Source organism: Sinohyriopsis cumingii, chromosome 18 (assembly GCF_028554795.1).
Source record: "Sinohyriopsis cumingii isolate HCF-2022 chromosome 18, ASM2855479v2, whole genome shotgun sequence".
NCBI lineage: Eukaryota > Metazoa > Mollusca > Bivalvia > Unionida > Unionidae > Sinohyriopsis > Sinohyriopsis cumingii.
The window spans coordinates 94,478,318-94,492,886 of record NC_142978.1 but is presented as its reverse complement, the minus strand read 5'-3'; the positions used below and the strand labels follow the sequence as shown (position 1 = coordinate 94,492,886).

General features: G+C 34.2%; 1 protein-coding gene across 1 annotated transcript in view; it reads right to left on the bottom strand.

Moving 5' to 3' along the window:
• LOC149777527 (A disintegrin and metalloproteinase with thrombospondin motifs 19-like) overlaps window positions 1-14,569 on the bottom strand; it is a 43,092-nt gene that overhangs the window by 11,560 nt on the left and 16,963 nt on the right. Inside the window, exons 4-7 of the mRNA XM_089941400.1 lie at window positions 7,612-7,771; window positions 7,020-7,175; window positions 6,637-6,686; window positions 875-952 (exon numbers count right to left, since the gene is read on the bottom strand). Coding sequence (XP_089797526.1) covers window positions 875-952; window positions 6,637-6,686; window positions 7,020-7,175; window positions 7,612-7,771 — 444 coding nt within the window. The remainder of the gene's footprint in view (window positions 1-874; window positions 953-6,636; window positions 6,687-7,019; window positions 7,176-7,611; window positions 7,772-14,569) is intronic.

Here is a 14,569-nt window from a genome sequence, read left to right as displayed (position 1 = left end):
AGGAAAACAAATTCAGAATTGTACACGTCGTCTCTGTCTCCCTCTTTTTTACATATAATATATGTAGAAGGGATGTTTTAATGCAACAATGAAAATGTTATAAATTGCTGTGATATGAAATTTTCACTTTTAAATCCAACAGATATGAAGCTGTTTTGATCTTAAAAATGTTGCCTAGTTCGTGCTATCAGAAATCAGAGGTATTCCTGACGGAAGATATATCTTCGCCATTTAGAATTTCTTATATTCTGAATAATGAAAATGTTTATTATCTAGGGTGGCCACGTTTTATGCAATTAACGCTGTATTCAGAACTTCATATGGATATTAAAATATAGGTGGGTGCGCATAAGTTTTATCACCATCCTTTTGATATTTAAAGATCTAAGCAATACTGATTAATGTTAACAACATGCAAATGTTTTGTCCAATATTCTTTAATTAAAGCAAAACTAGTTGGCAACCTTTTCATTCATGTATCCTACAGACTTCCAGCTGGTTTATCTAAAGGATTGTGTATATCAAGAGAACAATTTTTACAGACCCTTTTCCTAACTAAAGACGCCATCATTAGCATCAAAGTCCACTCCCCAGATACAATATAAATAGAACCTTACAGCAATCCCGAATTTGCTCTATGTCACAAGTACTCAAAATCATACCAGAATCCTGCTTTCATACCCTACCTCAAGTACTCTAAAGCATACAGGAATTCCATTTTCACATTCTATCGCTGGTACTCAATGGCATACAGGAGTTCGTTTTCACACTCTACCATAATCACACAAAAGCATACAGGAATCCCGTTTTCTCATTCAATCACATGTACCCAGAGGCATACAGAAAAAACGAATGAATACATATAACTACTTACCTTGTACAAGAAAAATTCAAGAAGGGTGACAGTGATTGACATACTATCATCTTTGATTCCTTTGTAGAGGAGGCTTACCTATGACAAAATTAAGTTATATTCATCTAGGATGGTTTTAATGCATGGTTATTATATGTATATGCTTTTCTTTACGATGAAAAAGAATAATAAACCAAACTTACTTATCAACCTTTCCAAACAAAGGGTTATTAAATATAAATAATGATGCTACCTTTCTAAACGGGACATTAGTAATATCATTACTTTTCGCTGCTTTTGTATATAAAACTACTCTTAGTTTTATAACTGCCCATTGGGGATATTTATTTCCGTCTTACAGATTTACCTGTTTACAGAGGAGGCCGGTTACAGAGGGTACCTATTTGCAGACAATGCCTGGTTACTGAAGAGAAATTCATACATGAGACTGGGTTGCGGAGGGGCTTTTTATTTACAAATGATACCGGGTTACATAAGAGACAAGGTGATAGCAGAGCCTTTAACATAGATTTAGAGAGGAGAATTCATGGAAGTTTGCTTTCTAATTGCATCAACAAACTTATAGAAACGCTTATTCTTGAAGAATTAAATAGGTGAGATGCATCCATGTAAATTAGTAATAATCCTGAATTACTGTATGAGAAGAGATTTTAGGTCCTACTAAATTTTGTATAGCCCTAGTTATGATCCATCTATTTGATTTAAAATGTGGCATACAAATTAACAAAATTTTAATGTGTTCTATGGCTAAGTATTCATTACTTACACAATTAATAATGTATGAAAAATATTCTATTATATTTTTATTTCACTGGAACCTCTTTTTCATTTTCATCAGTGATTGGTACCAGCCATGTATCAACAAACTTACAGAAATGCTTTCTTTTTCTTCAGAATTTAATCAAGTGAGAAGCATCATAGTAACTTAATAATAATCCTTAAATAGGCTATGAAGAGAGTTTTGTTGGTCCTACTGCATCAAGAATTATTGCATTCATAAATCATCTGTCTGATTCATAACTGCAGTATGCAAATTAAAGGATATTAAAGGAATGTTAAAGTGTTCAACATTTATGCATTCATTACTTACACCGTTAATAATGTGTGAAAAATATTCTCTTATATTTTTTTTCACTTGAACCTCTTTTTCATCTTCATCCGAGATTTGTACCAGCGATGAATGCCTGCAAGTAGAGATGAAATTAATATTTTTTCTCTATCTGTATTTGAATGAGTGAGCCCACGTGTATGTTCTTGTGTGTTACCACAAGATACGTAAATTGTTCCGATATGAATTTGATAAATTTTATCATTTTCAGGAAAGAACTAAAATAAGGACCTTACTTGACCAAATTGGATGCATTTTGGCTGCGTTTTGTTTCTGAATGTCGTGACATTTGCTTAGTGATTTAAATCCGCAGAAATATTCGATTTTAATTATCTACATGGATTCAAACTTTATCATATCTTCCGACAGCATGCGAATTAATATCAAAAGACACTTGAAGTTTCCAAAGTCTGAAATGAGCCAAGGTTTGATACACTAGAAATATGTTATCGCGCGGAATATAAAGAGATTCGAACACGGGACTCTCATTACTAATCGGAATTCATATTCGGGCCAACCACTCTATAAAGACATTTACGTCCCATGTTACCAAATGGTGGACGGAAGCTGCTTTCTTGAAGATACTGTGGTCTGTGAATCAGAAAAACAATGTAATACTCTGATAACGGAGCAGACGTCAGTCAGCTGTATCTCATATTTCAGGTCATAATAATGATACAAACACTTCTACATTCTTTATTCTGCAGTATGAGCAGCAATCTCTCTCTCTCTCTCTCTCTCTCTCTCGTGCATAAAAGAGAAAATACGAGTAAATTGTTGCATAGAGACAACAATGTGGGCTTGATGAAACCCTTGAAACTGATCTGTAACCAAGTGACCAACAAGAACTTTGGTCGTAATAGTGGTATGTTTACAGATTATTTTCTTTCATGAAAACCTACAACAAGCTTCTACAACCCGACTTTTTATCAAAATTATAATGTTGGAAGACCACACGTAGTCTCTCTTTCTCTCTCACGATGTTGATGGTCAGGCATCAGACTAATTTTCCAACTTAAACATATAGGAATTGACAATAACTCAAATGCTTTTATGGTAGTTCTACCCAAACAACATCTCTCTCTCTCTCTCTCTCTCTCTCTCTCTCTCTCTCTCTCTCTCTCGTTGGTTTGTCTATCATCATACCAGTATTACCAGTGTCTCTCTAGCTCAGTTGGATGGTATGTCATCATATCAGTTTTACCACATCATCTCTCTTTCTTTCTCAACCATCGTAACAAGATACGGTTAAAATACGGGTACAAATGACTATCAAACGACGATGTTTCTGGATCTATGAATGATAGTAATATTAATGCAAAATAGACCAACCGAAAGGAGAGAGAGCGAGATGTCGGATAAAAACAAGCTTTTGAGTAATAGCAATTATATTTAAAGCATAATAATGACTTCTTTCATCTAAAGTAAATTTAAATGTTTGAATTACTCTTGCTGGTTTTTCATTCTGCTTAGTCTATAATTTCCACACGTTTCATGGTCTGTTCGTTGTGCTCTACGTTCTTCATTTAAACCATCTTTTATGTTTGAACCATAAATATGTCTCATATTTTCTAATCAATAGGAGTGTAAAATGGGAAATCAAAAAAGAGAACAAGCAACCTATCTATTTGCAAAGACGACTGTGTTAAGTATATCTTTATCAAGTATATTATTGGTGTAATATACTTTTATAAACTTCATTTAGTCAATGCGATTGTTAAAACCGGAAAAGCCGTTAATGACTTGATGACAGAAAATGTACTTCGCTATCTTAAGTGATTTGTTGGAAGAAACTGCGTTGTTAGCTACTGCGTTTATAGTTTAAAGTAAGCTTTATATAAGCAATATAACACGGAAAAACTCTCATTCTTAAGAGTTTATATGAGTCTTGTAAGAGATAGATTGATAATCGTTTTTTATTCTTTTAAATTTACAACCGTTCCTTGTGATTGCAGTACTCGGAATATTTATTTTAAAAGACAATACCACATAATGGTATATTGCGAACTTATCAAAAGACTACCATATACTGATAGGTTTTAGATTACCAGGAAACATTAAAAGACGTTTTGGGACTTAACATTTTGAATTTACCTTGAACTCGAGCAAAGACTTTCGGATTTTAAAACAGTGAGTCATCTGTGGTGTTTGCACATAAGCAATTTAGAGTTTTTATGAGGAGTATTTCGGAGCGTATCCTGATTCACTTGAAACTGATAAAACATGTTTAGGAATTGAAGGAATTCATCCAATACTGTAAGTAATTGTTCACATTATTTTAGGGATATACATTTTATAACTTAAAACATCGGGACATGTTGCATTTGGTCTTTGTCGTTAAGTAGTTTAATCCCAAGAAGGTAATAACCAATTCAGGTCTTTGCGGGATTGAAATTTCGTTTACGTAATTCAGGGATATAAATTTCTTTAATATTTCAGAGATTCTTATTACTTTTAGAAATTTGAATTTCACGTTGAGTTTGAAATTTTTGAATCTTTGGTATTTTTTTTTCACATTTGGGAGATTTGTAAGGATATTAAAAAGCTTGTATAATAACATCCAAAGTGGATTATTGAAGATCCTACACATGAGGGGTAAGAAACCTTAACCAGGACGAGTTACGTGAGTTTGCCGTGCATTATGAACTTGCTGAAGCAAGAGCTTCTTTCATTAAACAGAGGGTCCAAAATCTTTATTTGGTAGAAAAGGGTGTCCTTGATAAAAGTTGTTCGGATTTGAAATAAAAGTCGAAGGTTTAGAAATTGTAGAAAGAAACTCCAAAGATTGATTTTGAGTTTGCCTCGGAGAAAGAATGATTGTTTGATAGATGGTATCATGCGAAAATGTTTGACAAACACTATGATAAACTCAAAGAACTCAAATTGATTAATGGGTTCAGTAATTTTGTTAGCAGTGACGTCAAATCTTACCCCGATAATAAAGGACTTGAACCGTTAGAAAAGACAACTAACACAGCTGACGAATATTCTTTGATTTACAAAGTATAATTTGTGAATAAATCTTCCTCCCCACCGGTTTTTTTAAAACACCATTTCAGACTTGTGCGGCTATTTACAAGTTTCAAACTGGTATAAGAGTTAAGAATCACATTTATCAAAAGACAGATCTGAAATCCTTATCTCTTTCTACTTGCAATTTTTGCTAGACGAAAGGCACTTATATCTGATTGCTGGATTTAGGCCACAATGTAACGACAGAAGTGTTCCAGATATTCTTGGTTCTAAGAAGTCAAGCTCACGGTCATATATTGGAAAAGATACAGTTGCTGGAGCCTAGTAAACACCTGTCTGATTGTATTATGGAGAATTATAAACCATCCATGCTGAATGGTTCAGAATCACTTGTTGGTGATTTTGCCAAATCTACATGTATTAAAATACTGAGAAACACTGGAGTTTCTGAGTCTTTTATTGTTAAATATTTTGCCTTTTTCTAAATAGACTTCTAGTGAAATTCTTCGAAGCCACGGAGTACAGTGCATATCTGTTAATGTTCCTCTCCAGTGTGCTAATTTTACACTATACTTATTTTTCGGGACCAGCAATTAAAAGAGATATAACTTCACTTTCTACTCCGGAAGTTCATTTATTAGAAGGTAATGAACTGGCTGGAGATGAAAGTAGTTATAGGAGATGTTTGAGTGTCATCGTGAAATCCTGTGTTGAAATCGTAAAACGTTTAGAATGTTATAACAGAAACCTAACATTGTTAAATTCAGGGTACTGGACACTGGGAAAAAATGGGAAAACATTTGCAAGTGGCTGTCTCAATCGAGCTGGACTGAGTAACAGTGTTCGAGTTTACCTAAATATACACTACTCCTTAAGGGTCATTTTTGTTGACACCTATATCTCTGAGTTATACTTTTAGCAAAGCTCTGAGCAGCCTGTCGAAAAGTCTTGACTCCTCCATCTTGACTGCTTGAGAACAAAATAAATACTCTGACTATAGAGCACTATTCCTATACACAGAGACCCATGCGTGTAAAGTGTAGTCGAAAGAAATTTTGTAATCATGATTAAAAGATCGATACCATTTCAAGAAGAGAAAAGTGTTGGCTCAAATACATGCCAGCGATTTCGAAGAAGACCTGAGTAACGCTGAAACATTGCCTTCCGTGTCTGATTTCAGACCAAGATATGTTTGCACCAGCGAAAATAGGCCAAAGAGAGACATATAGACAGAGAGAGACAGAGTGAGAGCATCATTAAGGCAGATAGATGTATATATCAAGTGAGAGAGCGTATGTAGTATGTGTGTGTTAATGGTCACTGTAAGCATTTTACGCCGATTTTTTTATATTTTTAAGTCGTACAGCCGAAAGCGTACATTTCTTACGATTTCCTCAACATGCTACTCTTTACAGTTTAATCAATGCACTACCTATATTAGTTTTGTATAATTCATGAAATGTTTTGTCTATTTATAACATGTGGGTCCCTTTTCGAGAGGTTTAGTATGTCTGAAATAATAATACGTTCACTCAGAGGGAAATGCAGTGTGCATTTAGTCATGCACAAGGGTGACATTTAGAGAGATATACAGACATACAGGCATACAGATAGATAGATAGATAGATAGATAGATAGATAGATAGATAGATACTCACAAGTCCCAAATCCCAGAATCTACCAGTATGCCCATTTCCACATAGTAGATCTTCTTTAGGTTGCGAACCTCATCTGTGGATAGGATTTCAAATGAGAAAGCATATTCATTGGCGTTGTTATAGCCATTAGTAACAATAAATAATTGAAATATGTATTTTGTTTGCATTTTTAATATAGAACACATTGATGTAACTTCAAAATAGTTTCCGTGTAAAATGTTCTTTGTTTTCAATGCTAAAGTTTAGTTTTGTAATAATGTAATAATAATCCAGTAATAAAGGGATATAACAGAAAATAACAGAATTCAATGCTGACATATTTACCAATATTATTTGGGTTTATCTAGACATCCTCTGATAATTTTGCCAGCCTTACGTGCAGTTGTTGCTGTATAACTGCTCTCACCTTTTGTGGTTCCATCATGTAAACCTGCTACATTTCGGGAGGACAACTTAGCGTCTTGGCGAAGAAAATGACTTTGTTTGTCTTGTCCATGCCTTAACCTTTGAACTGGTTCTATAAATTCTTTTTCTACCCTTCTTCTATTAACGTTTGCTTCGTCTGCAAGAGGAGACAATCGTTATCAGATACAAATATCTAATGCTACATGAGTCTGGTTTTCCTGTATTTCGGAGTTGTGTTCTATCCTAAGCTAAAACAAAATTCAAATATGGACATAAATGGAAGTTCCTCGTGAGAAGACTAATTTTTTCTTAGTTTATTTTTAGCTTGTTGTTCTCTTAATCCAGGAGATGACAATGCCATTAAAATAAAGCACGTACAACAAATACAATAAGCTTCATATAATTTTAATTATATCACGTAAACGTTATCGTACAATCGTTATCCAAGAGTCATCTGTATACGTCTTTCTTCATCCGCTTTATTGCCGTAATTGTGTTCAGCAAGGAATTTTACCAGCAAGGTTTTGCAATAAAGATACACAAGGCTGCTGCTGAACATTGTATGTTTAAGATAAAACAGGTTAATTTCAAACCTCCTTTCCCAGCTGGAAGTTTTCTTTGCACTTGTCCTTGATCCTGCAGAACATACTTTGTTCCAAGAAGATTAGGACTTTCCATGAAGTTTCTCAACGCAACGTCAGTCTCCGCTGGTCGAAGATCGTAATTCCTTCCTTCTATTCGTACGTTTCCGTTCTGGGTCAAAGATTATATATATATATATATATATATATATATATATATATATATATATATATATATATATATATATATATATATATATATATATATATATATATATATATATATATATATATATTTATTTATATATTTATTTATATATATATAATATAATATAATATAATATGATAGATAGATAGATACATACATAGATAGATAGATATTCCACAAATCAACTGATTTCGATCAGATTTGGTTTCCCCTGTTTCTATTTATCCCTTTTATTCTTTATCTTGTCATTTCAAACATCAATGTTACTGGTACCCAAGGAATATGAACATGTTTATTTCGTTGAGTCTGAAAAAATCGGCATACTACTAACAAGTTTAATAATCTTTATATAAAAGATAGTCAAGGACATAAATCAGGAATGACGATTCCTGATTCACGCCAGAACATAGCGAAGAAATCGTACCAATTGACTTCTTGTGACCTTTAATAAATAGTGTCCCTAGCAGCAATCGCAATCTCTAGAAGGGTGAATTCATTAGACATATATTACGGCGTCCTCTAAAGTCTGGGATCTTTCCCTTATCAAAATAGTAACGCAGTTTACGGAGACTCTAGCTTTACCTTCCTATATAGCGCTATTTCGGAAATTTTCTCACAATTATAGGCTATTCGCTTATGGCACGGCGTTATAAATAATTGAACCAATATTTTCCATTGCTTGAGTACTTTACATCGTTTGCGTGATTCTTGTCAACCTAATATATCTAGTGGAGAAAGAACCCTGGAAAACCCCGGTAAGAAAAACTGAACTACGAGACGTTACTAGCAAGCTTTCTCACCTACCTACGTTAGCCGTGCCTAAGACTCGAACACACGCAGAGAAAAGTGAGATGGCAGTGTTCCGGAACGGTGAGCGCTTTAGACTACTTGACCAAGCGGGGCCCCAACTCTAATTGATGAGCTTTTAGTTGCTAATCTAATTTCTTGGTTGTGCATTGAGTAGTGGAATGATTAGATGCCAGTATATAATGTTTGCCTTACAAACAGAAAATTCAATAAATAACGCCACGTCGTGTGACCAGCATATGAAACAATTATTACACAATACATTTTAAAACTATATAGGTCATTAAAATGTTAAAATGTTTGAGCAAGTAACAACAATTAATTTGTAGGACTGCATTTATTATTTGAGGACATAATTGGGCATTATACAAACAATGACAGCAAAATCGCACTGATAAATAAATTTCATTGATATCTTTCTGCACTAGCATATTCCCGATCTTGCTGTAATGACGCTAAACTAATTTTATTATAGGATTATATGGAGTTTTTATAGTACTTTTGTATTTATTACATCTTCATAACTAAATAATGCTACACTGTGGAAGCTTGATACGATCCTGGTGAGTTTTCAAAACATAACGACCATGTCAGATTTCCTGTTCCAATAAATAGTGACAGGATGCCTAATTTGTTAAATATATTCATCTCTCTTTCATGACTAAATAATTAACATACTTATTTCTTGAAACTTGAATCGTGTTCTTACGCGTGATGTCCCTTCAGAACCGCAATCTCGTGTGTGTGTGTGTGGGGGGGGGGGTATTAAAATTCAATTAATCCTCATCCATAGAAGCATCCTTACTTCTAAACATGTTAAGTCCAATCCTGGATATCAGTCTTAAAGAACATATAGGAAAACAAAGTAAGGAAAATCGCTAACTCTACAATCCACCATAAATGTGTTTTGTGATGTATACGTTATGGTGCAAAGTTCAGTCATTGTAAGCCGCACATACCCTTCTCCGGTATCGAGTACATTCAAGGAACCGTAGATGTGAAAACAATATGCATGTAAGGTATGATTTGATGTATTGTGGATGTATGTGCTTTTTAATGCTTGTGCGAATAAATGTATTACATTTTATTTGCCCTGACTTAGCTATATTTTGGTTAAGTGCTAGGCTTAAACAAGCCATCTTTTATAATAACATTGACCATATTTCAATAAAGAAAACATCAAAGCGGAAAACTACCGCAAACAGATGGTATATAGTCGTTATAATGACAAAGTCGCCTAACAATAGAATGCACAAGAAAGTCGACACTGTAACGGAATTGTGTTCATTTAACAACAATGCATTATGATATGACATTGATGAAATACATTATGTAGACAAACATCACTGAGCGTGTCTAGTGTCGTAGCTAGATATAATCCCAACACGGTTTCATCAAGTTACATGCACATTCTGAACACCAAATAAGTGTTACTATGCAAGTTCGGTAGCGCATTAAGATTTAAAGATATACTTCACTACGGGAGAGTTTGAAGCTGGAAAGTTGCTATCATAATTCTATTAATTTATCATTAAGAACCATCTCAATGTCTCAGGTCGACAAATCAGTAATTACATTCCGTAAAACGTGACCTCCAAGGGTTCACAATAATTCATACCTATAATAATTACACTGAACAATAATCACATTTCTAACGTTCCAGAGACTTGAGAAGACTCTATTAAGCGTTAAAATGAAATGTTGGGAAAGCATAGGCTAAATTCATTATAGAATAAAAGTCACAGGCTCGTGGTTTTGTGTTACAAAGAAACAATAAGAAACAATTGAGAAACAACCAAACAATAGAAGAAAACAATGATAGTGTTTACATTTGGAACATCAGAATGAGTTAACCGATAACATTACTAGATCCGTTCTACTCTACCACCACGAGTATTCACTATAGTCAATGAATTAAAGAAATTGTTGATATTTTTATTAAATTTTTTAATGAGCTTTCAACAATGCTTATCGAGGAAACATGAATGCTTAATGTGTTTTGTCATCTTTGTCATTTTAGTCCCGCTTTCACAATGCATAAGTATTAATATGCCTATATTGCAAGTTAATATGAATCTTAATATACTGAGCAGGACTGTTAGAGGAATTATATCCTCTGCTCTTAACTGTAGTGCAATGCTGGATAAATATAGTGTTGACGTAGCTTGCTTGCATGAATGAACATAAACTATTGCAGCATATACTTTCATTTTACGATTCTATTCGTTCTGATTATAAATGCACTGCTAAGTCCGATGATATTTCCTCTGATAGCACGTTAATAAAATGTGGTAAAGGAGGAGTTGCAATCTTCAGCAAAACTTCTCTCATGAGATATGCTAACTTCAGATGACGTTAGACGTTAATAGTGACAGAGTTGTTGGCATATTATTCAAATTTCCAGATATGCAAATGTATGTATTTTTTGTGTATATATGCCGACCCTATTGTATGGCACAGATTGTTACAAAGTGAAAATTGAGTTGATTCGAAATCTGTATGATCAGTACTCAAAACTGGGTGACGTGTATTTTACTGATGATTCCAATGCAGTAGATAAACCAGACACTTTCAGATGTTACAAAGATAGCGTATTTCCTGAGTTCATGCGATATAACAATGCAGTAAGTGCTGGACATTAAAAAATATGCACTGGTTCCCGTTATACATTCACCCCAGCAAGAACGATGATTGGTCATTTTGTACTGTCGGATCAATGCATAGGTAGATTACAAAGTGTGCACATTGTTTCAGATCACGAAGAGCACGTGATATCAGACCACATCGCTATCCTTACTTCAGACAGTCTATGAAGATAAATAACAGCTTGGAATACATTAGACGCTGATATCTTGAAACATTATCAAACTGAGCTGGACCATCGCCTGAAAACCTTTGAAATAGATACTATTTCGGACAATGTTGATAGATTGTACGGGCACAAATGAACTCAAAGAAGCACATAAACTTCAAAGACAAGCTAGATATATTTGGATAAATGATAGAAGGCCGAGGGGTAGTCAATATAATTCTTACAGAGAATATAAAGATAAGAAAAGAGACTTTAGAAACGTTCAAAAACTGGCTGTGGAAAAATTATTTGGGGGAGGTATATGAAGAAATTGAAAAAGCACATGAATGCGATGTAAGACACTTTTGGAAAATGATCAATGTTAAGAGAGAGAACAATATAAATTTTGTCAGGAACTATCAACTTTTGGAGTTTATGTCCGTGATGATGATTCCATCACAAATGGCTTTGCCAGATACTATGAGGACATTCACGCGCCACATTTTAGCCATAGTTTTGACGGAAACGTTTATGAATTTATAGAGTGAGAATTAAATCGGGGTCATTGGGGTCTACAGAGTAGGCCATATCCAGGCCTTACAGATCAGTATCAGTGTAAACGAAATAAGTAAAATCATTAAAAGTCTAAAGAAATCAAAAGTATCGGGCCATGATCAAATTTGCAATGAACACTTGATCTATGGCAGCGACTACCTCATTGAGTGTATGACTATTTATTTACTCAGATGATTGATCAATTTTACATACCTGTAGATTACAAAAAAGGGTTAGTAATACCATTGTATAAAGGTAACAGAAAATCAAAGAACTCCCTCGAAAGTTACAGGCCTGTTACTTTACTGCCTGTTATCTACAAAACGTTTGAGAAAAATATTCATGAACGGTTGGTAACTTGGCTCAAAGATATTAATTATAATATACCCAGTTCACAACAACATGGTTACCAAAAAGGTTTATTCTGCATAACGTCGTGTTTTTGCTGTTGCAGTCAGTACAATATAATGTAAACATGGGTTCAAGAGATTTTGCTGACACAAAAAGTCATTTGATACCGTGTGGCACAAAGGACTACTTTTAAAATTATTCATGTTGGGAATTACGGGTAAATCCCTTTTGATAATTTTTTTTACATGTATACAAATTTACAGAGTAAAGTTCTTGTCAATGGGAAATATTCTCAATTGGTTCTCAATTGGCCAAGGAGTGAGACAACGAGGTGTTTTGTCAACCTTAATGTACACAATATTTATAAATGACTTGCTGCTACAGTTAGAGAATAGTGGATTTGGAGCAAAGATTGGATCCTTAGCTATGGGAAATCCAACCCTAGCTAATGAAATTTCACTTTGGCTATATATCCTAGCAATCTACAAAAGCTGTTAGATATAGCATACGCCTACAGTAATAAGTGGCGATTCGAGCTTAGTGTTACAAAGTCATACATTTACATTTTGGTCCCCAATACAAGACTTATGTCAGTATGAAATGGTATCTTGGCCGTCATGTTTGCTGGTTACTGATTCGGCAACACACCTGCGTCAACGGATTAACTCAAAGCTGACGTCGCTTGACGCAATACTCGATGCATACAAGAAAGGTAAAAATCTTTTCACGGTCTCTCTGGTATTGCAATTAAACCGAATGGCTTAAATACTTTGGTTGCAGCAAATGTAATCAAAAAGGTAATTTTTCTCTCAGTGTTTTATGGAAGTGAATTATGGTGTAAAATTTCAAAAAAGTGACCTCTCTTCATTGGGTAAAACTCTGAGGTATTTCGCCAAACATTTACAAAGCTTCCCAACAAATACAAGATCAGATATCGCCCGGCGAATGGTAGGATGAACATCATCGCAGTCCGAAATTGATAGAAGAAGATTGATGTTTTTACACATATTATGTTTCATGCCTAATAACGTACATACTAAACGTGTGTTTAACGTTGGGTTATATCACTTCGTTTTGAGGGGATGCATGTCAAGCTACGGGTTAATTTCAAATTTATATTATACGTTAAAGACGTTTGACATGCTCGGGTATCTAATTGTTTGCATCATTCCGAAATTCCAGGTTAACAAAATTGGAAAGAAATTGTAAGGTAAAAAATTGCTGGTCTTGGAAATAGCCTCTGGAGAGTTCGGATGTCTAATCAAGCAGATTTTAATAGATTCTATTCGATACACGAATACTTACGACCTGCCGAAATGTGTCGGTTGGCTAAAACCAGACAGCGCACTAAGGTATTTACATTTGTAGCTAAACTATGGGCTGCTGTTCTTCAAACACAGCTTGATATGTGCATTAGATGTGGGAATGTTTATACAGATTGATGCTTCATTGTTGTGTTATTTGTCCTTATATGTCGAATTTCAGAAACTCTTTCTGGGGTTTCCTTACTGATAAATGTCCACTGAGCCTGCACATTACGTTATTTAATGCAGAAGATGAGCAGCATCTGCAATATCTTTTAGGTAAAAGGTTACCAGCAGGTGTAATCGACAACTAAATCTCCACGCTATATGTATGCAGCATACTTTATCATGCAGTGTGCAGCTATCTTCCGCAAATTTGGTACTGAAACTTGTAAATTATGCAGTTGACCAAAACTTTGTTGATTGCTATACTGTGAGAATTTGTATTCTAATATTATTATTTTTTGGTACTTATTTATTTATCTTTAAAATGTTTATTTTTTATTTTTTTATTTTAATTATTTATTGATTGTATTCATATGATTTATTCTTATATCATGTAATCTTTTATGGAAGGAAATAAAGACGATGATGAAGTTTCCATAAACAATAATCCCAAGAAAAAAGGCCAACTTCAGACTAAACATCACTATTTAAAATCTTTGTCAAGAAAACATTTCTCTACACTTAGCGTCTCTTGATAGAATGACAATAAGTTTTGGACGATATGTAGTCCTGGTTTAATCATTACCATTCTTGTACAACCGCCCTCCCGAAATAACTGACACTGGGTTAGACGAAACAAAGAAACAAAATAGAAAGATTTTTAGGTTATGTTGATGTCAACATAAAGAAGTGATCATCTCCTAAAGTTAAAAAGCATGTAATAAATGCTTGATCACCAAGGTGTTTGAATAAGTTCTTACATTTTGCAAGCAACGCAGTATGTAGGCA